General features: G+C 51.7%; 11 protein-coding genes across 11 annotated transcripts; 6 read left to right on the forward strand and 5 right to left on the reverse strand.

The window, feature by feature from the left end:
- Nucleotides 1–205: 205 nt before the first annotated feature.
- Nucleotides 206–1,716, reverse strand: LAESUDRAFT_720715 (uncharacterized protein). The gene is made up of 6 exons (XM_040907872.1): nt 1,628–1,716; nt 1,279–1,549; nt 1,137–1,214; nt 1,042–1,083; nt 593–991; nt 206–539 (listed from the first exon to the last, which is right to left on the reverse strand). The coding sequence occupies exons 2-6, from the start codon at nt 1,342–1,344 to the stop codon at nt 393–395; spliced, it is 732 nt and encodes a 243-aa protein (XP_040769213.1). The 5' UTR covers nt 1,345–1,549; nt 1,628–1,716; the 3' UTR covers nt 206–392.
- Nucleotides 1,699–3,944, forward strand: LAESUDRAFT_720716 (uncharacterized protein). The gene is made up of 7 exons (XM_040907873.1): nt 1,699–1,923; nt 1,980–2,105; nt 2,164–2,412; nt 2,491–2,851; nt 2,901–3,100; nt 3,148–3,351; nt 3,402–3,944. The coding sequence occupies exons 1-7, from the start codon at nt 1,894–1,896 to the stop codon at nt 3,570–3,572; spliced, it is 1,341 nt and encodes a 446-aa protein (XP_040769214.1). The 5' UTR covers nt 1,699–1,893; the 3' UTR covers nt 3,573–3,944.
- Nucleotides 3,682–4,535, reverse strand: LAESUDRAFT_692367 (Mog1p/PsbP-like protein). Its single transcript, XM_040906124.1, has 3 exons — nt 4,424–4,535; nt 4,260–4,376; nt 3,682–4,204 (listed from the first exon to the last, which is right to left on the reverse strand). The coding sequence occupies exons 1-3, from the start codon at nt 4,492–4,494 to the stop codon at nt 3,856–3,858; spliced, it is 537 nt and encodes a 178-aa protein (XP_040769215.1). The 5' UTR covers nt 4,495–4,535; the 3' UTR covers nt 3,682–3,855.
- A 138-nt stretch (nt 4,536–4,673) lies between these two features.
- On the forward strand, nt 4,674–7,306 carry LAESUDRAFT_272490 (uncharacterized protein). The gene is made up of 8 exons (XM_040901801.1): nt 4,674–5,002; nt 5,125–5,530; nt 5,598–5,784; nt 5,838–5,932; nt 5,983–6,127; nt 6,181–6,734; nt 6,813–6,943; nt 7,008–7,306. Exons 1-8 carry the CDS (start codon nt 4,731–4,733, stop codon nt 7,150–7,152), a joined length of 1,935 nt encoding a protein of 644 aa, XP_040769216.1. The 5' UTR covers nt 4,674–4,730; the 3' UTR covers nt 7,153–7,306.
- Nucleotides 7,307–8,890: 1,584 nt separating this feature from the next.
- LAESUDRAFT_272437 (uncharacterized protein) lies at nt 8,891–11,347 on the forward strand. The gene is made up of 16 exons (XM_040901800.1): nt 8,891–8,965; nt 9,028–9,303; nt 9,352–9,538; nt 9,592–9,636; nt 9,693–9,880; nt 9,933–9,985; nt 10,042–10,208; nt 10,260–10,369; nt 10,422–10,468; nt 10,518–10,579; nt 10,638–10,744; nt 10,800–10,816; nt 10,873–11,031; nt 11,087–11,133; nt 11,186–11,233; nt 11,292–11,347. The coding sequence occupies exons 2-16, from the start codon at nt 9,053–9,055 to the stop codon at nt 11,292–11,294; spliced, it is 1,491 nt and encodes a 496-aa protein (XP_040769217.1). The 5' UTR covers nt 8,891–8,965; nt 9,028–9,052; the 3' UTR covers nt 11,295–11,347.
- A 436-nt stretch (nt 11,348–11,783) lies between these two features.
- LAESUDRAFT_734322 (uncharacterized protein) lies at nt 11,784–13,100 on the reverse strand (the record flags this gene model as incomplete). The annotated part of the gene is made up of 6 exons (XM_040910500.1): nt 11,784–11,921; nt 11,989–12,105; nt 12,309–12,485; nt 12,542–12,694; nt 12,747–12,916; nt 12,977–13,100. 6 exons carry the CDS (start codon nt 13,098–13,100, stop codon nt 11,784–11,786), a joined length of 879 nt encoding a protein of 292 aa, XP_040769218.1.
- A 1,482-nt stretch (nt 13,101–14,582) lies between these two features.
- On the forward strand, nt 14,583–15,453 carry LAESUDRAFT_642058 (uncharacterized protein; the record flags this gene model as incomplete). Its single annotated transcript, XM_040903712.1, has 4 exons — nt 14,583–14,739; nt 14,795–14,869; nt 14,943–15,212; nt 15,275–15,453. The coding sequence occupies 4 exons, from the start codon at nt 14,583–14,585 to the stop codon at nt 15,451–15,453; spliced, it is 681 nt and encodes a 226-aa protein (XP_040769219.1).
- Nucleotides 15,454–15,522: 69 nt separating this feature from the next.
- Nucleotides 15,523–16,013, reverse strand: LAESUDRAFT_642135 (mitochondrial ribosomal protein L31; the record flags this gene model as incomplete). The annotated part of the gene is made up of 4 exons (XM_040903715.1): nt 15,523–15,555; nt 15,614–15,736; nt 15,792–15,906; nt 15,964–16,013. 4 exons carry the CDS (start codon nt 16,011–16,013, stop codon nt 15,523–15,525), a joined length of 321 nt encoding a protein of 106 aa, XP_040769220.1.
- A 127-nt stretch (nt 16,014–16,140) lies between these two features.
- On the forward strand, nt 16,141–18,856 carry LAESUDRAFT_809403 (uncharacterized protein; the record flags this gene model as incomplete). The annotated part of the gene is made up of 7 exons (XM_040914139.1): nt 16,141–16,304; nt 16,373–16,679; nt 16,730–17,049; nt 17,100–17,522; nt 17,576–17,987; nt 18,049–18,523; nt 18,581–18,856. Exons 1-7 carry the CDS (start codon nt 16,160–16,162, stop codon nt 18,854–18,856), a joined length of 2,358 nt encoding a protein of 785 aa, XP_040769221.1. The 5' UTR covers nt 16,141–16,159.
- LAESUDRAFT_720725 (UBC-like protein) lies at nt 18,730–20,581 on the reverse strand. Its single transcript, XM_040907874.1, has 8 exons — nt 20,468–20,581; nt 20,341–20,417; nt 20,269–20,280; nt 20,054–20,203; nt 19,977–19,998; nt 19,883–19,924; nt 19,723–19,825; nt 18,730–19,655 (listed from the first exon to the last, which is right to left on the reverse strand). Exons 1-8 carry the CDS (start codon nt 20,502–20,504, stop codon nt 19,133–19,135), a joined length of 966 nt encoding a protein of 321 aa, XP_040769222.1. The 5' UTR covers nt 20,505–20,581; the 3' UTR covers nt 18,730–19,132.
- A 229-nt stretch (nt 20,582–20,810) lies between these two features.
- Nucleotides 20,811–21,157, forward strand: LAESUDRAFT_643166 (uncharacterized protein; the record flags this gene model as incomplete). Its single annotated transcript, XM_040903769.1, has 3 exons — nt 20,811–20,847; nt 20,900–21,030; nt 21,086–21,157. 3 exons carry the CDS (start codon nt 20,811–20,813, stop codon nt 21,155–21,157), a joined length of 240 nt encoding a protein of 79 aa, XP_040769223.1.
- Between the last annotated feature and the right edge of the window lie 35 nt (nt 21,158–21,192).

Here is a 21,192-nt window from a genome sequence, read left to right on the forward strand (position 1 = left end):
TCCATTTTTGGCCTGTTTTCAAGTTGGGGCATTCATCAGAACTCTTTCGACTACTACTGGTGCTATTATTCACAGTGCACACACTGGGCTATAATATGCTCTGGTCTTAACAATACCAGTCTCGACAGCATAGGGAAAAACGACACCGATCGTTTTCTTCACGTTCTGGCAGCCGAACATGTCCTGTTGCTCTGAGCGGCGAGGAGGAAGTACTACTCGCTGACTGTTTCTTCCGCGGTCGATCTCAAGGCTAAGATATTCCATTGTCTACGGCGATGTCATTATGTTTTTGAGTCGTGTCCCTGGAATTACTAACGTAATACATACAGAATACAGCGAAAGTCACTAAGCTCTGCCGGCCGCTGGCCAAGCATTCAGGGTATCAACTGTAGTCATATCCTGGTCCATATCTCACGGTGCGCGGCTGACAATGGAGGGCTAAGCACGCTAGGCGGTATCTTGACTTGAAGGTAGTCAACTGGTCGTCTCAAAGAGGCGCGGGAGGACCGCCCGCTGCTTCTTCTAGACGGCGTTGCAGACTAGAGTCATCGTGAGTACGAAGGGGTCATGAACTCGTTGGGGTCTTGCTTACCTGGCTGTTAGTGCGTTCTAGCGACCTTTGTGACTCGTGTGTGTCCTCGATTGGCGGTTCTGGTGCAGCACTATCCGTGAAAGGGTTAAGCACGGCACTCTCGTGCTCCAGTTGGTCGGCCGTGGCTTCAGGGTAGACAATCTCTGCACTTCTGCCTTCTGGACTGACAATTACTGGGTACTGGCTGACGACGTAGCGCATACACTCTGGCGGCGGCCCCGCAACTAAAGCCGGATTGACTAATGCTATCTGACTGTCAGACATCGCTGAGTTCCCGGTGTGCCGGTTGAAGGGGTTGCGAATGTTGAGCGAGGAGACCGCCGAGCAGGAGGAGCTTCGCGCTCTCGTGTATTTTGGTCTGATGGCTAGATGCTCATCTTCGGACTGTGCTCGCTGTATCTGCTGAATAGTTGGTGGCAGTCATGATTAGAAGAACGTGAGCAGCTTACATTCTTAGCCATGGGTGGTAGGCTGAAATGTCGCGCCTTTTTCTGCAACTCTCGTCTTAGAGACTGGTGAGGGCTCAATCGTAACAATCGCGTACAGTGAACAGGTCAACCTTGCTCGCATTGATGAGTGAGTCGCGCCGCGCCGTGTATTTGCTTCTGCCTTTCTCCACTTCCTGCTTAAGATGCTACTCAGTAAAATCCATCCTCCATGCTATACTATGCTGACTGTCGGCGTGCCTTGGTTTGGTCAGCTGCTTTGTTCATCTCTCGACTCTCTCTTTTCCTGCGCATGAAATCGAACATCGTGGGCTGTGTTGTCGTTGGAGTGCGTGTGTGGGGGGATTACGGATCTTAATGACCGGGCCCTTACTCTATCGCCCAGATTATAAGGGCGGTTCGAGCGGTGACACAGCAGTCAGAACTCGAATATCCCGAATTCACCAACCCGCGTCGGACATGCCAAATCATCCATTTCCGGGTGCGCCGAGGATGAGCGTGACCAAAGCACCTGATGAGATTGCCGGAGCATGCATCACTTCCTGCTGTGACGTTTGGACTTCCTCGATTGCACAGCACAGTCACTCACCGATGACAATATTTGGATGATATCGATGACCGCTGTAGCTGCAATAGCACCAAGTCACAGTGGTCCTATGACATGTAGCTGCTCAAAAGATCCGTCGTAAGCTGAGAGGCCACAGGCAGCCCGAAGTGGTTGGACGGCGCCTACTAGCGATTGCACCGATCGTTTAGGGCTGTGGCCCAACTTCACTTGATACAGTGCTCGTTACTTGTTTTTGGCACTTTTCAGACAAAGACAAACGTTCAATATTCAGACCTCGAAGGCTCGCGATGTCATCTGTCGACTCGCCGTTGAATACGGTATGTTTTTATGCAGTGTGAGCTGTCTGAGCATCTAAGGTGCTGAACCGTCCAAGGCCCATCGACATGCTGCAAATGCGGACGATTATGTTGCTCAAGGGCTACTCATTCCAGCGGCAGAGGAGCATATGAAGGCAGCAGAAGCGTTTCTTGTCTGCGTTGAAGCGGCAACGGACGAGCATGTGGGTTATTCTGCTTCGAGGCGACCCATGCGCATCGGTGTTGAACCGCCATTTGCAGACCAAACGGACACTGCAAATGCTCTATAATGACCATTCAAAGGCCGAAAAGGAGCTTCAGAGGAGAATAGCTAAGCTCCGTGAAGAAAACAAGGATCCTACGTTGCCTCAGAAACAATCCGGTAACGCAGCCACCGCAGCGGCCGTCCCTCCTCGGGTGCCACCACCAACATCCTCTCCACCTCCGCGAAATGTCATGTCTGAGTCTCAGCAAACTGTGGATGAGTCTTTCATGCTGTTGGGCCAGCGCGTACGTCTTCCACCTCTTCATTGGTCGTTCTGTCACCCCTTCGTATAAGTGCTCGCTAATGACATCGCAATTATGCAGAGTGATGCAGGCGATCCGTTCAATCAGTTCTGGAAAATCACCGAAGGAATGCTCGACTACCTCTCCCAACCAGTAGCCTTTGCCACCGCTCCTCTTTTCCCTGCCACGACATCGCAAACAGCGCGCCGTGATGCCAGCTCCAGCAGTGACACCGATGCAGAAGATGCATTCTCGAAACGGCTATCGCGTGGGATTGGTCTGGTCAAAGCGGCACGATCGAGAATGCTCACGCGCCAGGAATCAGCTTCGAACGCACTGAACTCTGACGCGAGCCATGCCGCTGGTATCACTACATTCCCTCCTCGACCGCTCTACCCTGCTCAACAAGATGACTGGGACGAAGAATTCCCTGAGAACTATGGTATGTTCTTCTTCGTGGCGCTCAGGTGATGCGACCAAACACTTGTCAGGGGATGACATGGCCGACTCGTTCTGTCTCATACCGTCTAAATCCGACTCATCTTCTGGCACGTTGATGAAGGAGAATGATGCCTTGCGGGAAGATTTAGCCGAGACACGTAAACAATTAGCGTCGGCAGAAGGGATGCTGAAGATGCGTCAAGAGCAAGATCAGCAGTTACGCGATAGCATATTGTTAGCTCGAAAAGAGGTATGCTTCATCAATGCAGCCGGATTCACGATATTGACTTCTGATAGGCTCAACGTGCAATGATGTCGTCCACAATGACGCCTCGGACAAGCCCGGCTGCAGTGGACCTCGCGTCCTTGAACCTCAATGTCCCGCCTGTACCGGCTTTGAATTCCGGAAAATCCGGGCGGGATAGGGAGGCACAACTTGTGCGGAGAGTGCGAGAGCTTGAAGAGGAAGTACGCGGATTGCGTACCGAAAATGAAAAACAGGTTTGTCAAAACACTTCCATTGGCGTTAGATATGCTGAATGTGGGCGTAGAAAGCAATGATCGTTCGCTTCCGCGAGCGCTGGGAGAAACTCAAGGAATCTGCAAAACGGAAGAAGGAGGCAAAGGCAGCTGCTGAAGCTATCAACATCGTTTCGGAACGCATTGACGAAGAACCAGAGGCCGAAGCAGAGGCCGAAAGAGACGACGTGAAATCCAGGTGAAAGGTCATCGCAGACTCAGCATCCTCTACACGCCGCTTTTCTACGGGTCGTTTTCACTGTAAAGTGCTATCACTGGCTGTATCAGTATTTCACTGTACTTGCTTTCTATAGTGTAACATTGTATGACCATTAGGAATTCAGTGGAATAGGCATGTACAAATAATCGAGCCACATAATACTTCGTTCATCAAAGAATACGCTTCGTCGCAAAGCATGAGATGCTTGTCTACAACGACGCTGCAGCGTACTTCATAACAAATTCTGTGTTTATGTATCGCATCCTTCATGCAAACAAGCTATAATCTACGATCTTTAGAGATCGAGCGACGGCCGCAAAGGTGTCTTGTGCGATCCTCCACTCGTCCCCTTCGACAGCGCCACCATCCGCTGACTTTGTCGGAACGTTCATTGACAAGACTAGGTCGACATTATGGGGTTGCAGACGATAGACAGCAAGGAGGACCCGGACCTCGTCCGCTTCTGGCTTGTTGAACTTGCGGACGAGCTGCGTTCCTGTCAGCACAGTGGGAGGGGGAGTAGTTTGGTCGCTGCCTTCGTCAGACATTTGGTATATGTCGACCACTTCGTGTGCTTCAGCATCATTGTCGTGAGCCAAAGAGTCGAAGTGGAACCTTGGAAAATATCGCAGCATGAGCTAGAAGACTGGGACGTCTTGGCTGATCTTACCTTGCAATGTCAACCGATCCCTGAGCTGCAACGCTCTGCAATATCTCTACGATGATGCTGATGTTGGATTCCGGATAGAGAAACACTTCTTGCGTGTCAGGAATCTGGCGCAGATCTCTGTGATTTTTGAGCTGGACGTCTCAACATAAATATGAGGCACGCACGACGCATCGATCAGACGAGTAGGAAAGGTAGCCGTGATGGCTCCCCCAAATAGATCCCGCGTGGAGGTCATGAAAAGACTATGTGATGGTGAAGTAGCAAGATGGTCGGCACAGCATCGCAGAGCAACTCGTCAGCATTCTCGATCCACTGAGGCAGAGTTCCAAATTGCAACGCTCAGAAGCGCTGAACCGTGACTGAGCATGGTCACGTGCTTGTGACAGACGCGTACACGCTAAGGCTGCGTCGTTCAACTGCACAATCATCTCACCGCCAGCGCACTGACCCGCCTTTTCTAGTTCCTTCAACATGATGGGAGACCGTAAGCGTCGCTCCATGATGCCACCACCAACGGATCTGTACCCCAGCGGGCGCTCCAATATCCCCATGCCAGCCACTGCAAAGAAGCCTCGCCAGACAGGGCGCATGTCGATGGCTGGCCCAGCTCTGAGAGGGCCACACCAAGTCACGTCACAGATACCCGGTACCAACCCACGTCATTCGATGTTGAAGTCTCAGAATGTGAACCCCCTTCTTCAAAGCGTGAGCAAATCTCAATACGGCCGTACTCCATCACATAGGTGTGTGCAGCATGTCAGTCTGAATCCACGAGCGATCTCCTCAATTTGTACTCTGGAATTCCCTCATGATGATATCTCTTGGCGAATTGTATCGAAACGCTGTGTTCTACCGTGAGTAGCAGTACGCGAAGAGTGTCGACATGGGGTGGACAAGGCGGCCCCCTTATAGGCAGCCAAGGATCTATCAAAGACAGCCGTCCGCTCAGAGAGCGGCCATACCAAGCCAAAATGCGGCAGGAGGTCGTGACGTGGTTGACCAGCAACGGCTGCGATGTCTCTTCTCAGATATTGCAAAATATCACAAGCAAGGATTTCCGCGTGGTGTTCCAGCATCTAGTCTGCATCGTCGATCCTGAATGGTCATTCAATCCAGATCAAAGATTTGAGGAGCAATTCATGCATCTGTTACGGGAGTTCCATTATTCTTATTTTGGACAGCTGGACATTAAGACCCTGGCAACCCCCGGCGCGATGCACACATGGCCGTTGCTATTGGGTGTGCTGCATTGGCTATCAGAACTCGGTAAAGTCAGTCTCAATGCGTCGTTTCATGCCAGTTTAACTCACTTCTGCGCGTCTATGCTTGACTGAACAGGAGCGTCTGCATTATCTCGATAGCCAAGATCCAACCTTGCAGGACTCATCACTGATACCCAATGAATTCGATGATATCGATCACCACCAAGCACTCGCTATCGATCATTATGCACGCGCATATCAAGTCTTCCTCGATGGCAAAGATGTCTTTCCCGATCAGGAACGGATTCTAGAGGATCGTTATGGTGAGGCTTTTGATAATCTATGCACGCACAGAGAAACTGAGTTGGGTTAACAGCGCGCAAGGACGAGCAAGTCGTTGCGCAACTGGATGTACAGAGAGAAGAGTTTAAGCAGTTCCAAATTGAGCTTGAGAGTCTTGAAAAATCGCCGGCACGTTCCATCGCTTGAAGCGGCCTCAATTCCTGCTGACCCCACCCCAGGCACCCGTGGAGGAACTGAAGAAGGAGATTGGGTTCATCAAGCGGGACAAAGCGAAATTCGAGGAAATTCTGCGTCGGTGTGAATCGAAGAAGAGAAAACTGACCGACACCTTGACACGAGAGAAAACTGAGCTAGCCTATTGCGGTATGATTTCCCTTTCCTTTTGGAGTGTTGAGTGAGCGAATCTCATCCCATAGTCTCCAACTTGGAAAAGCTGCAATCAGAGGAACTGAGGCTCATCGGAATCGTCAAAGAACAGAATCTAACACCAGAAGAAGTTGTTCGCATGAATACTGAACATGAGACGCTCTCTCGTGATCTTGAGACACTCAAGCACAAGATCAACGAGACGAACCAGGTAGTCATCAAGCTTGAAGTCTCTCTTACAAGAAAAGTCTCGGATACCGAAGAAGCGTTGGACGCATATAGCAACCTGCTCTCCAATCTAGGCCTCTTTCCTCCCCTCCCTCCGCCTCTGCAGGACATGGACTTAAATCTGGATCTCAATCCGGCAGCATCCAATCCTCTGAACCTGCTGTCGGGCGCGGATATCAGGAAAGTCGTCAAGCCCACGCTTAGCCGCGTAGCGGAGATGAAGAGGGCGGAGCGCGCCAACGTGGAAAGCGAGCGGATCAAAGTGGATAACGAGGTCGACCAGCTGACACTGGAATGCGAAAACATGGACGAGGAAGTCGTGGAGATCAGCAACAAGGTCAACGGACTGAACGATCAAGCCGACGAATTACGCGAGGTATGGCCTTTGATGAATAACGGCTGCACTGCAATTGGCTAGACTAAACTGACGCCTCTGTGGAACTTTCACTTATAGGCGGCACAACAGGAAGCAGTAGTTAGTAACGCGGAAACTGCGAGACTAGAACGAGAGTTAGCCCAAGCACGTACAGCTGCGATGGCGAACGGAGTAGGGGTGAAATCACGTTTGCAGGGACTTCAGATTGCGTACGTATGCATCCAGATGCTTCGCAGAACAGTAATAAACGAGTCGACGAAATTCATTGCACAGTTTTCGAGAACAAGTTGACAAAGTCAACCGGCTCAAGGACGAGACTACGCGCGCAATCATCAAGAACAGCAGTGATATTGTGCAGTTCAAGGAAGAAGTATCAAAACAACTCAAGCATCTACGGGACTTTGCAGAAGCGAATTGATAACTCCTCCTTGAACGGTTGTGTTAGTACCATCGGATGCCAATCCGCCATTAGTCAGTGCTTCCTCACGCATCGTGCTGAGGTTATACTATTTATCTTCTACATGTGTGTTGATTATGCAGTCCTTGGCCATCTCACCAGAGCCTTTTGTGCCGATGAGAAGAGCGGAATTGTTTGTGATTGCGATGCCACAGGAAGCCATGACTGCTTCATTCGACACCGACGACTCCCCGTACTAATTGATGAAATGCTGCTTCTCGTTTTTCCTGGACTAAAACTAGGCATCACTGGAGCTGCCTCGAATCTTCATGGAGGATCAACCTGTTTTCGGATCGACCTTTGGTCCGTTGACACTTTCTCAAGCGGGCGTCTGCAGGACGATTTGGGCTTATCATTCTCACACGAGATGGATTCATTGCCTCGCTGTTACTGTTCCTCCAGCGACCTCGTGGCAGTGGTATGCGCCACTGACGCCTACTGACAGGCTATGCGGCCACAAAATGACGCTCAGGATGTCGATATCGAATCGTATCGAGCGGACCACGAATCCACAGATACAGTCATCTTCCCTGATCCGGCGTAAGCGATGTCTGCTTTGGTAGTAAGGTCGTCAATTTTTACTTTCGAACTTATCTCGAACTCAGGGTGGAGCATGCGAGGTTGCCGTTGTTATCTGGGAGCCGTGGTATTATGAAGACTGCCTCTCGGTACCGTTCTTTCACACACACCCACCACGGTCATGATCCAACCGCCGACAGATCCATTTCGGTGACAATCGATGTTAGGACGATTGAGTTCATTACATTCGGTGGTTCCGGGATCCCGCAAACTTGGAAGCTCCCAAAATAGCTTTAAGGCTCCCATTAACATCCAGTCCACTATGGCCAATCTCCGAGTTTCCTCCTTCCCCAGGGGACGCAGAAACAAGCTCACACGGAGAGACAACGATCTGAACGATCAACGTCCCGCCCAGAAAGTCTTGAGCAAACGGGGCCGGTAAATTTGCTATTGCGGTGCGTGTTCTTTCGTAATCTTTATATTATAGCCCGTCTTCCGTTTTGTGACAGCTGACAGAAATGCGACGCCTGTTGTAGGCCTACGCATCGTCACAAATGGGGCAACAATTTGTTTAGAATTGGGCGCATTATATACAGAAAACGCCCCTTTTGTGGGTTCGGTTTAGAAGCTTGAGGTTAGAATTGCGCTCCGGGCCACCTCGAATACGCAATGTGGATACATGACGAGAATTCTACATGAGAAGCAGATTCGGATCGGAGCGACACGTTCCTTCTGAAGTCCAAGAAGGAACTGACATTTTATCTCTCGAACCCCTCCTTCTCGCGAAAATCCTACACGGTATGTCAGCCAGTGCACTGTCGACTCCTCGTTGCGGAAATGGTTGTGGGAAGCTCCACAGTTTGCCCGTCGTGGCAGAGTCCGCCACCATGCGGTCTGCTGTGACGTGCTTGGCATGTAGGATGGCCAAACTGGACTGCATTGCGAATGATGCAAGCCGCGGGATTACTACAGCTATCCTGCTATTCTCACAGATGGTATTCTCAGCAATGCCGATGCCATCCTGCTGTCCATCTGATCTTGTTTGTTTTCCCGAGTCTCGCGATTCGCGTCGCCAATGAAGCCGAAACGTGAAAAATCTTCGGTTCAATCGTGACGAAGCGCCGCAATATGTCTGGATTAATGGCACTAAACAGTTCCAACGGCAGTTATCCGATGTCATTGACCGCGTGTGACAGTGTGTGTTGTTGTTGCTTGCGGACAGCGCGCTTCTAAGCGTGTCTGAAGGTATAAAAGGGTCAGTCCTCCAGCTATGCCTCTTGGGACATCTCCGCGATTCTGCACATCCTCCTGTATAAGCGGCCTTGACACACAACTCCCTATCATGCTGTCAGAGTCGTCATCCAGAGACAGAGCCCCCGCTTATGACGAGGCGGAAAAGGGTGCCTTGGAAGTCCATGTCCGTCCGGTCGAGGTGGTGTTCAATAGCGAGAAGAAGGATCTTTCCATTGCGCAGGTCTTGCCCTCCGAGAAGAAAGAAGTACCCTCAGCACCGCCTGCGAAGGCTGCTGGGAAACCGCCCAAGCGCAAGGTATCCAAATGGATCCTCTGGCAACTTTGGTACAATACTTACAGGTGAGTCTGGTCGATCTGCGCTTGATTTAGGCGTTCATGTCAGCATAGGAAACTGTTCACCATCACTTTCTCCGTCAATATGATCATGTTCGGTTTCGTTGTGTCTGGTCATTGGCCGTACGCTGTCAAGTACGGCGGTGCGATGGCTGTCGGGAATTTCAATTTCTCCGTTCTGATGAGGAACGAGATCTTTGGGCGTCTTCTGTACCTCTTCGTCAATACGTGCTTTGCCAAGGTGCGTAACCTTGCCAGAGCACCGAACGCAGTTAAACCTATCGTCCATTGCAGTGGGCGCCATTGAAGTGGCGTCTCGGTTGCACTTCCGTCCTCCAGGTAGGTTCCGTCGTCTAGTATCGCGACTTTGATGCAGAGCTTTTCACCGTTCGTAGCATCTTGGTGGTATCCATTCCGGTTGTGCAATCTCAGGAATTATATGGCTTACACTGCGGGTGGTACATGTCTTCGAAGCCCACGCCATTGAAACCAACGCCCTGTTAGCTTTCGGTCTCATCACAAACGTTACATTGGTGATTACCGCGGTAGCTGGATTTCCATGGGTGCGCAACACACACCACAAGTAGGTGCAGGTATTTTCTTGTCTTTCGACTTGATGTTAACTTGGAGTTGAGTGTATTCGAACGCTGGCACCGTTTCATGGGCTGGACTGGGTTGTTTGCAACCTGTGAGTGCATTTGCGGGTACGCGTTGCGTTCAGTCCATAATTCTCCTTTACCTCAGGGCTCTTCGTTCTGTTTGGCGACTTGTATGATTCGACAACTAGACAATGGAATCTGAGCGGGCCACATCTTGTTCGCCAGCAAGATTTCTGGTACGTTATGGGCATGACGGCCTGGATCGTTCTCCCCTGGATTTGCACAAGAAAAGTCAAGATCAATATCGAGCTGGTCAGTGTTACCGACATTTGTTGTATTCAAACTAATCGGCCGGATGAGTAGCCATCCAACAAAGTCGCCGTGCTGCGATTCGAACGTGGGATGCAACAAGGTCTTCTCGGTCGTATCAGCAGAAGCGCGGTGAAGGAGTACCACGCATTCGGTATCATCTCGTAAGCGCATGCGCCATTCCGTCGGCACATCGCTCATTGTGAGCATATACAGCGAGGGTCCCCACGCGAAATATCATTACATGGTCTGCGGTGTGCAAGGTTGGCGCATGCGTTTTGCCGATACGCACGGTGACTGATGCATCGATAGGCGATTTCACTCGCAGTCTGGTGAACGATCCACCCCAGTATATCTGGACCCGGGAGTTAAAGGCGAGTCAGCTTATGATGCTTGTTCCATAATCGTAACATTCATGCGATTTTCCCACAGCTGGCTGGAGTTTCCAACACGTCAAAGTTGTACAAACGTGGGATTCGCATCTGCACTGGCACCGGCATCGGCGCGGCACTTGCGACTTGCATACAATCTCCTTACTGGTTCGTCACAACTATCTGCCACTAAGCTTTGAGAGCTCGGCTGATCTCCATACAGGTATCTGATTTGGATAGGTACTAGATATTAATCGTAGGGAAACAAATTGAAGTCGCTCACGAGCGTCGTCTAGGATCTGACCAGGAGAAGACGTTCGGCCCTACGATTAGCGGTCTGATCCACCGCAACATCGAGCCGGAACGTTATCTCCTCTGGGACAGTAAGGTCCGAGGTGGTCGTCCAGACACAAGGAAGATCTTGAAGGAAGTATACCACTCCTGGAAGGCTGAAGGTCAGCCGAGATCGATTTGTAAAATGTGCGAGCCGCTGATACACAGCTGTTCCAGTTGTATTCATAACGTCCAACTACATAGGAAACTCCGAGATGATGCAGGTGAGTCAGCCGCATATTTTATTTCCCAGGATGAACGCTAAGGTGTCGACAGGCATGCAAGGAAGAGGGAATCCCTCACTTCGGAACGCTATGGGACTTCGTGAGCAAATCTATCCCTGCCTCAGTCAAAGTCATATTGACTGTTCGCGTACCTTCAGTGACATGTTCCCACTGCGTTGCACAAGTTCACTAGATCTCGCTATAGACTTGAGGCCGAGCTCCGCACGCATCGTAGCTCTTCTCGCCTGTTATCACACTTGCATCGTCTCACATTATTACACACATATGTTCCTGGCTGAGAGAGACGTTCATAATGATATTTTCTTGCCATCGGATGGCCCCTCGTCTCCTAGCAACAGTCTGCAAATGCCTACAAGCGGACGATTGCGCGCGCCACAGGCTCAGTGCCTCAGATCGCGACGCAATACATGACTGCTTGCAGACAGATGTTCCGACGTCACAGATCCTGCGATGACACATCCGCCGAATTATTCCATTATGCTTCTCACGCGGGTACGACGCAATATATGCGGAAGGGGGGCAAGCCAACCCAATAAGATTGCATGAGAAACAAAGCACGCGGAGTCATGAGAAATGTCTTCGAGATAGAAGCAGACTGCACGAGTTACGCCAATGGCGATCATTATCGCCTAATGATAGTTATCCAGTATCTTCCCGCGCCTGCCCATCCAGGGCCACCTCTTGTTCGGATTGATAGTCGTATTAGTCTGGATTCTCACGCCTCTTTTGGCGAGCTCGATTAGTATTCGTGCGATGTTGCGGGCGTCCTGTTCATTGGTGGAGAGGTTCAGCATACCCATCTCGTACTTGAAAGGCAGCACTGGGACGACTGACATCGATGCCGCTATGCTGTCGTCCTTCGAAGGGGCCGAGACCGAGTACTTGCAATTGGCGAGGAATGGTCAGGGTGATACGCGTCGGCAGATGAAAACCAGACTGAGTCATGTTAGGCTGTCAGCGACTGGGAAGATTTCTTTGCCGTACCTGAGAGCTGGCATGCTTGAAACGGGGTCGCCTGTCGGTTTGACTGAGGGAACACACGGCACGGCGAACATCGAGCACATCACCCGAAATTCATGCCGGCATCGGGACCTTCCATTACAGAGCTCTTGCTTACCCTACGTTGCTTTTATCATTCAGTGCCAAGTGCGTACCTTGGATATGAAGCATTGCTTCACTACAAAGTCGCGGACGTCGTACGGACCATCACTACACCAGCAGTATCGGATAAGACGGCGGCCTGTTATGGGCTCAATAAGGGCGTTCCGTTCCATGAAGCTCTTGAATAGTTCGGATAACTCCGTAAACGTTGGTGCAGAATCTACTTGCTCCTAAGCATGACATAGTAAAATCATCGACAACCCACGAAAGAGAGTGAGGAACTGACCTGCGTGATTCCGGTTAATTGAGTGCAAAACTTTGAGAGACGTGGCCTCCAAGTAGGTTTGACGAAGCTCCTAAATTCATCTACAACTTGGAGCTTTTTGGCAGTGCCGGCTTCATCCTTGTCCTGCCAACGTAGCAAGCAGACAGGCCATTCCTGTATATCGTTAAGTTCGTGGGTTGAGGAGCTAGAGAAGTATAGGTATTACAATGATCTCATTCGGATAATCAAATGCAGCGCTGCCCTCTACACAGGTGCCTTCAACATTCAGTACCAGGAACGCGTCGTATGGTTGCCTCGCGGCTTGGCATTCTTGGATCTGGCGCAGATTCTGGCTTTTTGATAGTTTCTGCATCTCAGATAAAGGAGAGGGTTCAGCTAGCGGAGGCAATGTACAGTTTCGACATTAGTATATGCCATTGTACTTCTCATGCTTACATGAAGCCTTAGGCTGTTGACGCCGTCTTTCGCCAAGAACGAAGGTCGCCACCACGAGGAGGAAGCAACCCCAAGGGAGCCCAGAAGCGAGACTTGGCCATATAGAGAAAAAGATGGACACCATCAAGTCAAACAGAACAAGTTATCCAATCGGACTTCACTTCAAATACATCAGGGGGTGAGTATAGACCTGGCTCGATGCTCTTTCTTACAAACCTCTCGGAATCGCGTAGAAAATTTGAAAGTATTGAAATACTGATTCGTGCCGACTAGGTGGAAGTCAACTAGGGAAGTCGACGCGATGCACTCGGCAATGCGGGTATTCGACTTAGGCGAGAGGTCGAGACGAAGCTTCTGATGGACAGATGCAGCCAGCACAGAGGACTGCCCTCGGTGTCCCTCGGTGCACTTCGAGGCACCCGAAGCAGAAACGTACTGAATAATTCCAAATAACAGAATGGAATTTTCGCTCGCTGCAGTTTGACCCATTTTCGGAAATTCGTAAGTGTCTTACGTAATCGCTTTTCTTTTACGTCACTCTGGCGTCTGCTGCGTCTCCCCATGCAGGCAGCGGCAAATGGATGATATGGGGCATCACCGCGACGTGCGCGCAGTTCGACACGGTGGCGACCTTGGCCGAAGTACCTTGCCGAACCAACTCTGCCAGCATACGCATTCACTCTCCAATGCCTTCCGACGGCAAGCCCAGAGAATTAGACCTTCCGCTCCGATAGCACAGACGATGGGACTGACGAAGCGACCGATGTCGAGCGACTCGCACCAGGCCGGACTGGATTCGCCCATAAAATGAGGGCGGGATGATGCTATGTCTCTGCAGCTGCCCCGCCGCGGCAACAGTTGTGCTGCCTTAGCTCGGCCGACGTCGTTATGCTCGAATGCATGCTCACGAGCTGGCGTATCAACAATGACGGCAAACCTCTCTACTCAGTACTCAGGGTCGTTGCGTCGTTGGAAGGCGGCCTTCGACTTTTGCAATATCTTTCTCTTAAAACAGGGCCCGGATCCTGTCTCCACCCAGCATGCTGCTGTCGTTGATGATATTACAAGCTTGTGATTAGATTTACCTCTTTGTGAATCAGTGCCCATATCATGTTCGTGTGATCGGCTTAAACCCCATTGATCACTCCTGTTCTTCCGCCCTGCATTTTCTTTTTACCACCGCTTGTGCAAGTTCGCTCAAGTCCGCACTGATGTCCAGTCCGAACTTCCTCCCACGTGACTCATTGGATCTTGAGACCGCCCGAATTTTCATTCTTCCATTACTGCTCGCTTGACGCGGAAAGCACGCCAGAGCACTCGAGGACCGCTGCATCAACATGGTTCGCCACGGAGGCGATGACCTCGAGGATGACTTCGTCCCTGATGATCTAGTCGCCATGGAGGAGGAGGAAGTTGCCGTGTATTCGGCGGACGGAGAGGACGCCAGTGGCCTACTCAGTGCCGACGAAGAGGCACAGGAGCGCAAGGATACTCATAGTCCTACGAAGACGGCGAATGACAAAAAGCGTAAACGGCGAGCAAAGGAGAAGGAACGCAAGGTCTGTCAAGATCAAATTACTCGTGCGCGGCGACCACTCATATGCCCATGCAGAAACGCAGATTAGCAGAGTCTCTCAATCCTGTCGAGACACCATCCGTGGCAGCGCAGTCTCCCATGCTACTAGCAGACTATTTGTCGTCCATGCAGGCCAAGGCCTTTTCGAAAATGACCTCAATAGAATTATCGGACGTGCAGATTCCTGGTAATTGGGGTTGACTATGATCATGGATTTGCTCATAATATTGACTTTCAGATAGAGAGCAGTATAGTGGACACAACACAATGGGTTGAATCGAAGAATCTTGACCGGCTGGTGGAATTCATATCCAAGGGTGCGTTCCCATACCCGTTCATACCACTTTGTCTTTGAATGTGCCGAGACCGGAGTCTTACGAGTGATTGCAGTGCTACCCACACTGCATACACGTTTATCGCAGAGGCCTAAATCCAGCGGATCACCGACTCTGATTTTTGTTGCCGGGGCAGCTTTGCGAGTGGCGGATATCACGCGGGCTCTTAGGGATGAAAGGTTGCGTGGCGAGAAGGGAGGCGAAATTGCGAAGTTATTCGCCAAGCATTTCAAACTCAAGGAGCATGTTGCATTCCTCAAGAGGACAAAAATTGCAGCAGCGGTGGGTACGCCGGGTAGGCTTGGGAAGCTTCTATGTGAAACCGGTATGTTCATTACTCCGCGCTGTCGCTTGTCATGGCACCACCAACCAAAAACCAATTCACAGACGCGCTGTCAACGTCTGCGCTCACCCATGTCATTCTTGACATAACATACCGGGATGCCAAGAAGCGCAACTTGCTAGACATACCCGAGACAAGAGATGAGGTGTTCAAGGATGTTCTAGCCGCACCAGAGGTACTGCAAGGATTGAAGCAGGGGAAGATACATTTGGTCTTGCTGTGACAGCGAGCGGCACTGCTGTGATGGATGTCAAAAGCATGTTACACGAGGAGCGGTAGTAAAACTGCATAATCAGAAACCAGTCGGGTTGGTCCTCAGCGTCAACTAGAATTTTATGCACATTCATTGGTTTGTATCCGGCGCATCGGTTTGAACGACGTACCCGAGTCCATTTGGGCACTTTATGAATGCCCTTGCGGTAACCCTTCCTTAGCTGCCGGGTGAAAACGGTGTACTTGTCTCTAGGAGACATTTCGTGCTCCTTGGGTAGTTGAAGAGCTTTTGTCTATGCAGCGACGTGCGTTGTGAGAGCGCAAGTATATTGAGCGGAAGCCGCTTACAAGAGCTTCACACTCTACGCCGCTTGCCTTCACTGCGTCGATCACTGCGTCGACTCTCTTCAGGCGAGTTCTGGCATTGGCTTTCCTAGTCGGCGACAACTTCCATGGAATCTTCCTGTGCTCGGACTGTGAGCATATCCTGACATTGGCATATGTTTGTGGACTTGCGCACCAAAGAAGACCGCCCATGCTAATGGGGGTCGGTCTGAAAGCTCCGAACATGTTGCTGCTCGCTGTGAAGATCAATGGTGGCCACTGGCTGGCCACATTGCGAAAACGCTTGCTGACTAAGCATGGCACACATTAGGCGCTTCATCAGCAGAACCTACTTTCAGCAACTTGTTCAGCATTCACCACCAGTCTAAAGAATGAGCGCTGTCGATGTCCAAATGATGAGCCCTCCGGCCATGGATGGCATCATCCACGCCATGAATGGGCATGGTGACTATGCTCATGTGCCAACTCAACCCAAGTTCGCCAGCGGCCTCATTCTGCCACCCCCGGAGATCAAATGTGAGTACCTTGCCTCTGCGTTGTATGTAGACAATCGCTGAAGCATGCTGTGTTCTCCCGTGCTATAGCTGTCATTGATCGTACAGCGAACTTTGTTGCGCGGTCTGCCAATCCGCCTCAATTCGAAGACAAAATTCGCGAGAACCAGCGTCAGGACCCAAAGTTCTCGTTCCTCAATCCGGCCGACCCTTATCATGCTTATTATAGGCATCGCATGGAAAAGATTGCACGCGGAGAGCTGGAAGAAGAGACAGTGCCCGAAAAGGAGGAAAAGAAAGCGGAAGGTGTGGTCGAAGAACGAGAGGTGGACAAGGGAATAGAGCCGCCGGTGTCCGAATTCATCCTCAACATACCGAATATCACGGCAATTGACTTGTACGTGATTCGTATGCTCTCATCATGAATTGAACTCACAGGCATCGCAGAGACATCATGAAGTTGACCGCCTTGTTCACTGCTCGACGGGGACGTGCATTTCTCGCTGCTCTGTCCCAGAGGGAAGGACGCAACTACCAGTTCGACTTCTTGAGGCCGGACCATTCACTCTTTGGCTATTTCAACCGGTTAGTAGAGCAGTATTCGAAGGTTCTTCTGCCGAGTAAGGAAATGTTAGCGCAATTGAAGGAACGTACGCAAGAAGGAGCTCGATGGAAGGAGCTCGAGATTGCCAGGAAGCGTGCTCGTTGGGAACAAATGAAACGCGAGAGAGAGAAGAAGCGTGAGGATGATAAAGAAGCGGAAAGAAGTACGTGTGTTCTCCTGCTCTGCGCTCCCAGATCGCTGACTTGCCATCAGTCGCTTTCGCGGAGATCGACTGGCATGACTACGCTATTGTGCAGACCATCGAGTTCACCGCGGCTGATGCGACATCTGAGCTCCCACCTCCTATGAGTGTCCAAGAAGTCGAGAACATGACGCTGGCGCAGAAGAGAATGGCCGCCATGATTATGGAGACTACGCAAGAAGATGTCGATGCACATCGTGCTCGTCAAGCCGCTGCGGAGGCCGAAGCAGCAGCGGCAGTTGGCAACACAGGCGTCGCACCTGCAGAGGAGATGACAATGGAGCAGATTGATAACGAAGAAAAAGAAGCTCGGGAGCGCAAGAGGCGTGAGGAGGAGGAACACGCAAGAGAGGTAGAGAGAGCTCGAGCTATCCAGGCAAGCTCTCTTGATGCAGGAGCTCCTATGAAGATTAGGACGGACTATGTTCCGAAAGGTGAGTCGTCGTTGTATATTTTAGATGCATGTGATCCTAATGCTTTATCTCAGTCGGCAAGAAGACAACGGAGAATATGACCACCTGTACCATCTGTGGTCAGCAGGTCCCAGTCGACGAGTTGCAGGAGCACATGCGCATAGAGTTGCTTGATCCGAAGTGGAAATCACAGCGTGATGCGCTTGAAGCCCGCAAAGCACAGTCATCCGAGCTGCTGCGTGGCGCGAACGTTGTGTCATCGCTCAAGAACCTTGCACGCACTCGTGTAGATATCTTCGGAGCCGAAGCAGACGAAGAGAAACGGAAGAAGGAAGAAGAGGAAGAGAGGTTGCGCAGAAGAGAAAGGGAGAAACTCGTCTGGGACGGTCATACCGCTTCCAAAGCGAACACGCTCGACAAATTCTCTACGAATGCCAATTTCGACGAGCAGATCGCTGCAATTCACCGTGCCAAGGGCCTTGCACCGTAAGCCTTAGAGTCCAGCACTTCACTTCGTTCCCAGTTGCTGACGCATAGTTTCATGTAGACAAGAGGCTGGTGCCATTGGTCCTGGCATCGGTCCTGCTGCCGCCCCAGCGCCTCTGACCTCGTTGCCGCCGCCGCCTGCTTCCCTCCCGGCGCCGCCCATGCAAGGCGGCGCCCCTGCTGATGCTGCCTACTCTGCCGCGACGGTCTCGTCTGGCCCACAGCCTGCCTCGTTGTTCCCTTCTCAACCTGCGCCCGTCATGCTGCCTCCTTTGCATTACCAAGGGCTTGACGCAGCGCAGCCGTTCGGATACCAGCCCCCACCCGCAGCCGCTCCAATCATGCATCCCGCCAGGGTCGCTGCGCTTGCAGGCTCGCCCGTCGCCGTTGGGACACCACCGCAGGCCGGCATGGTGCGCAGCGCTGATGAGATGGAGGGTGCGGTCGACGATATTCCCCCCGCTAAGCGGCAGAAGATCGCGAAGATCCCTGGACAACAGATTTACTCTGAGGAGGATTGGATCAACATGCACCCAGTAAGCAAAGCAACAGTATTCTTTGTTCATCGCAACATGACTGACGCTTCGTTACAGCATCCGATTTCTTTGGTGGTTCAGTTGCCCAATGACCCGTCAAAGCTCGAGTGGAAACTAGACGGCAGGGTCATCACTATTCCCGATGTCCCCGTCAACTTACTGGTAGCGGCGCTGCGTGACCGTATCGTGCAGCACACCGGCACCTTGCCCGTATCCTCAATGCGACTTGCATATGCGGGCAGAATGTTGACCAACGCTAATACCCTTGCGAGCTACAACGTTGAAGACGAGGAACTGATAACGCTGAGCGTGCAGCAGAAGAAGAGGCGGTAACTGCTTAGATATACCTCGCTCACTACTGTCACATCGGCCCTTCATGTAACGGGCTCATTATTTCCTGTACTACTGTAAACTAAAACGCAATGCGAACTGTTCTTCGCAGTTTCGGCAAGAGAGTGCCAAGCATGGACCAAACAATTCTGGCGCATATAGATGTGTGGAAACCCCGAAAGAAGGCTAATTATACAGTTATATTACAATGGGAAACCCGATTTTCCATCGGACCCCTCGCAAGATGTCCCTAGTCGACCAAATACAGCGTGTAACTTCTTAAACGAGCCTCTTCGCAATCAACGCAAACATCAGGACAAGCAACACGCAGATGGTCGTATCTAGCAGGACCGGGGGCCGTCGTGGGCTCTGTTGAATCGCGGCAGCGACCGCAGGCAGATCACCCTGGGGCTGGGCCTGCGTGCGGCTGTCTGGACGCGACGAAGGCTGCAATTTCACAGGCTGCGCGGTTGGAGTGGGGACGCGCTTCGTAAGAATGGAGGCAGGAGGCGTTAGACGTCTGGGTGTAGGAGCGACGATGGGAACGGGCGTCAGTGACCCAGAGGATGCACTGGATGATGCAGGCTGCTCGGGCAGAACAATCGGTGATTGTGCTTCAGGCGCGGGGTTTGCCGTCTCGGTGCTCTCCGCAGAAGGCCCGACGGATGTTGTTGACTGTGTCGTGTGAGGAGGAGGAACCACTTCTTGCGCAGATGTGGGGGAGCCGGCGGCTGAGGCTGAGGGATCTGGGAGACACTCGAGATTGGAACGGTTGCACCTCGGGCAAACCCAATCTCTTGATCTGTTGAGCATGAAGAGCAGATGCGGTTCAATAGGAAGACGAGCTCGGCAACGGCAACGGAACTTACAGCGCGGCAAGGCGTTTACGCTCGGCGGTAGGATACTCGAGGGCACCTACTCCGACGGCTGCTGTGCCCTTGAGAGGAAAGAAGCCTTGCAGTCCGATGATAGCTGTGTGGCAAGAATAGTGAGAATAACAAACAGCGATTGGTTCGGAGGATGCCCAACCTGTTCGCACACCCCAAGCAGGCTGCCAGAGCTCTTCATGGTCTTGTACGAAATATATCAGCCTGAATGACTAGCCAGTGGACGAGCTGCTCACAACTTGTGAAACTGATACAAATCTTGAATGAAAGTGTTGAGTGTGACAGGTTCCGCAGCCAATAGGAGGGGACATACCTTTGTGTTCAGTTCAAATCTACCATTCGGGGTAAGCATCATGACGGAGGGCGGGCGGAACGGATATTCTGCTGGTAGTAGGATGCGAAAGTGATACAAGCCTCCCTCGAATTCTGTTCCAGATGGGCCTCGAAGCGTACAATGCCATTCCTGCAAAATCAGATGCCGTCCGCTCAAACGGCTCCCATGGACGGATATGAGATGGCTGGACTCACGAAGATGTCGTCCTAACCGCGCACGGATCATAAACACACGAGACACAGTAGAGAAGGCAAGATGCTGCTAACCTCAAGAGGGACTGCCGAGTAGTCGGTACATGGGTCGTTCGCGAGTTCCCTGGCCTCCTGCATGATACGTTTGACCGCTAAGTCCGTGTGAGTGGCTTGCTCGAATGATGAGGCAGCATCCACGAACCGGAGTTGTTCTTGTTTAGGCCCGCCCGAGCAGCCATTGCGTCGTGAAAGTGAAGAAGAGAGTGGGCTGAAGAGGAGGGGGTTTGAGGGAGTAGGATGCGATGCTGAGTGCCCAGTTGCGCGCTACCGTTGCCGATCGCAGTCGCAGCCAACAACGTGGAAGGGTATCATGTGATTGCCTCCAGTCGGTGATTGCCAGACTTGCCTTTCTCGGATTTGCGCGAAACACCTCGCACCGAGTCCCTTGCTCACTTTTCCGAACGTCCTTCGTGCTGAACAGGGCTGTGACCTATCGAAGGCCATTTTGGGGGTTAATACTGGTTCGGACAGCCTGACCGCGCACTATGAATATCAAAAAGCTCAAGGTCAAGCCGCGCAAAGGTGCGTTCACGCGGGCTGCCTCCCTGTGCCGACTCGAATGAATCCTGTGCAGAGTACTCGAAGGGCGTATGCGGCCTCCAACTAGCTAGCATGTTGGGCTGCTGGGCTACCTCGAACGATATACACTCAGTGGGGCCGTGCCAGGATGCCGCAAAAGCGCTATTTGAGTGCATGAGGTCGACGGTGCGTGCAAGCAGCGCTGGATGCAGCTATTGGTGTTGACTGTCCACCTTCCCAGCCAACATTACGGAAGGGCCACGGCTCTACGATAAACTACCACCTCATGCGGCTCGGCAAGAATCTCAAATAGATCATGCTCTTCGGTGTCACTTTCCTCTTGGACGC

The sequence above is a fragment of the Laetiporus sulphureus genome, assembly GCF_001632365.1.
Source record: "Laetiporus sulphureus 93-53 unplaced genomic scaffold LAESUscaffold_3, whole genome shotgun sequence".
NCBI classification, from domain to species: Eukaryota; Fungi; Basidiomycota; class Agaricomycetes; order Polyporales; family Laetiporaceae; genus Laetiporus; species Laetiporus sulphureus.

Excerpts from the sequence above, each read along its gene's own strand:
- LAESUDRAFT_720715 (XM_040907872.1), bottom strand. The coding sequence starts at position 1,344 with ATGTTCGATTTCATGCGCAGGAAAAGAGAGAGTCGAGAGATGAACAAA. Across the intron at positions 1,215-1,278 it reads AAGCAGCTGACCAAACCAAG|GAAGTGGAGAAAGGCAGAAG; the intron begins GCACGCCGACAG and ends CATCTTAAGCAG. Across the intron at positions 1,084-1,136 it reads GCAAGGTTGACCTGTTCACT|AAAAAGGCGCGACATTTCAG; the intron begins GTACGCGATTGT and ends CGAGAGTTGCAG.
- LAESUDRAFT_692367 (XM_040906124.1), bottom strand. The coding sequence starts at position 4,494 with ATGACCTCCACGCGGGATCTATTTGGGGGAGCCATCACGGCTACCTTT. Across the intron at positions 4,377-4,423 it reads ACTCGTCTGATCGATGCGTC|AGATCTGCGCCAGATTCCTG; the intron begins GTGCGTGCCTCA and ends CAAAAATCACAG. Across the intron at positions 4,205-4,259 it reads GGATCGGTTGACATTGCAAG|GTTCCACTTCGACTCTTTGG; the intron begins GTAAGATCAGCC and ends ATATTTTCCAAG.
- LAESUDRAFT_720716 (XM_040907873.1), top strand. The coding sequence starts at position 1,894 with ATGTCATCTGTCGACTCGCCGTTGAATACG. Across the intron at positions 2,106-2,163 it reads AAGCGGCAACGGACGAGCAT|ACCAAACGGACACTGCAAAT; the intron begins GTGGGTTATTCT and ends CGCCATTTGCAG. Across the intron at positions 2,852-2,900 it reads AGAATTCCCTGAGAACTATG|GGGATGACATGGCCGACTCG; the intron begins GTATGTTCTTCT and ends AACACTTGTCAG.
- LAESUDRAFT_272437 (XM_040901800.1), top strand. The coding sequence starts at position 9,053 with ATGCTGTCAGAGTCGTCATCCAGAGACAGAGCCCCCGCTTATGACGAG. Across the intron at positions 9,986-10,041 it reads GACTGGGTTGTTTGCAACCT|GGCTCTTCGTTCTGTTTGGC; the intron begins GTGAGTGCATTT and ends CCTTTACCTCAG. Across the intron at positions 10,580-10,637 it reads TCTGGACCCGGGAGTTAAAG|CTGGCTGGAGTTTCCAACAC; the intron begins GCGAGTCAGCTT and ends ATTTTCCCACAG.
- LAESUDRAFT_272490 (XM_040901801.1), top strand. The coding sequence starts at position 4,731 with ATGATGGGAGACCGTAAGCGTCGCTCCATGATGCCACCACCAACGGAT. Across the intron at positions 5,003-5,124 it reads GGCCGTACTCCATCACATAG|TACGCGAAGAGTGTCGACAT; the intron begins GTGTGTGCAGCA and ends CGTGAGTAGCAG. Across the intron at positions 6,944-7,007 it reads TTGCAGGGACTTCAGATTGC|TTTTCGAGAACAAGTTGACA; the intron begins GTACGTATGCAT and ends TTCATTGCACAG.
- LAESUDRAFT_720725 (XM_040907874.1), bottom strand. The coding sequence starts at position 20,504 with ATGGCTGCTCGGGCGGGCCTAAACAAGAACAACTCCG. Across the intron at positions 20,418-20,467 it reads CCTAAACAAGAACAACTCCG|CGGTCAAACGTATCATGCAG; the intron begins GTTCGTGGATGC and ends ACACGGACTTAG. Across the intron at positions 19,656-19,722 it reads CGTAAACGCCTTGCCGCGCT|ATCAAGAGATTGGGTTTGCC; the intron begins GTAAGTTCCGTT and ends CATGCTCAACAG.